This window comes from Marmota marmota, unplaced genomic scaffold, assembly GCF_001458135.2.
Source record: "Marmota marmota marmota unplaced genomic scaffold, marMar, whole genome shotgun sequence".
Taxonomy (NCBI): Eukaryota; Metazoa; Chordata; class Mammalia; order Rodentia; family Sciuridae; genus Marmota; species Marmota marmota.
The window spans coordinates 7,291,583-7,292,074 of record NW_026000026.1 but is presented as its reverse complement, the minus strand read 5'-3'; the positions used below and the strand labels follow the sequence as shown (position 1 = coordinate 7,292,074).

The 492-nt window shown below is 71.1% G+C and overlaps 1 protein-coding gene across 3 annotated transcripts in view; it reads left to right on the top strand.

Moving 5' to 3' along the window:
* The first annotated feature begins 264 nt into the window (after positions 1 to 264).
* The window catches only part of Ube2v1 (ubiquitin conjugating enzyme E2 V1), a 28,683-nt gene continuing 28,455 nt past the window's right edge, over positions 265 to 492 (top strand). For 2 of the 3 annotated variants that reach the window (XM_048810839.1, XM_015479491.2), the window contains exon 1: positions 265 to 381. In XM_048810839.1, coding sequence (XP_048666796.1) covers positions 360 to 381 — 22 coding nt within the window. In that variant the 5' untranslated portion in view covers positions 265 to 359. The remainder of the gene's footprint in view (positions 382 to 492) is intronic. The other variant, XM_015479497.2, reaches the window with a different exon arrangement.

The window sequence follows — 492 nt, the reverse complement described above, 5'->3', positions numbered from 1 at the left end:
GGATCTAGCTGGAGAGGAACACGCCTGAGGCTGAACAGGCGCTTTTTGTTTTGCGGCTTTCTTTTCCTTTCACAGTCGCGCCCTCCCAAGCCTAATCGCCCCAGCCCCTCTCACCAAGCACCTCAACACCACCCTCGCACCCGGGCCGGAAGACACTTGCAGGTTGCCGGGCCCTCGCGCACGCAGACATTTCCTCTCTGCGAAAGGGTTCTCGGCTGCAGCCCCTCCAGGCCCTGCGCGCGGGTGAGCGAGCGGGCGTCAGCGGCGCCGTCTGCGCTTGCGCGTGCGCGTGCGCACCAGCGCCCGGGGACGGGCGGGGGGAGAAGAAGGGGCCGGCCTTCGAGCGACAGCGACGCAAGATGGCAGCCACCACGGGCTCGGGTGAGCGGGGGCGGGCCCGGCCGGCCGAGGGGGGTACGGGCTGGGCTGGGGCCGGGGGACCCGGGAAGGCCCTTGCAGTGGGGCTGGCGTCTCCGCGCCGCCCGGTCCGCA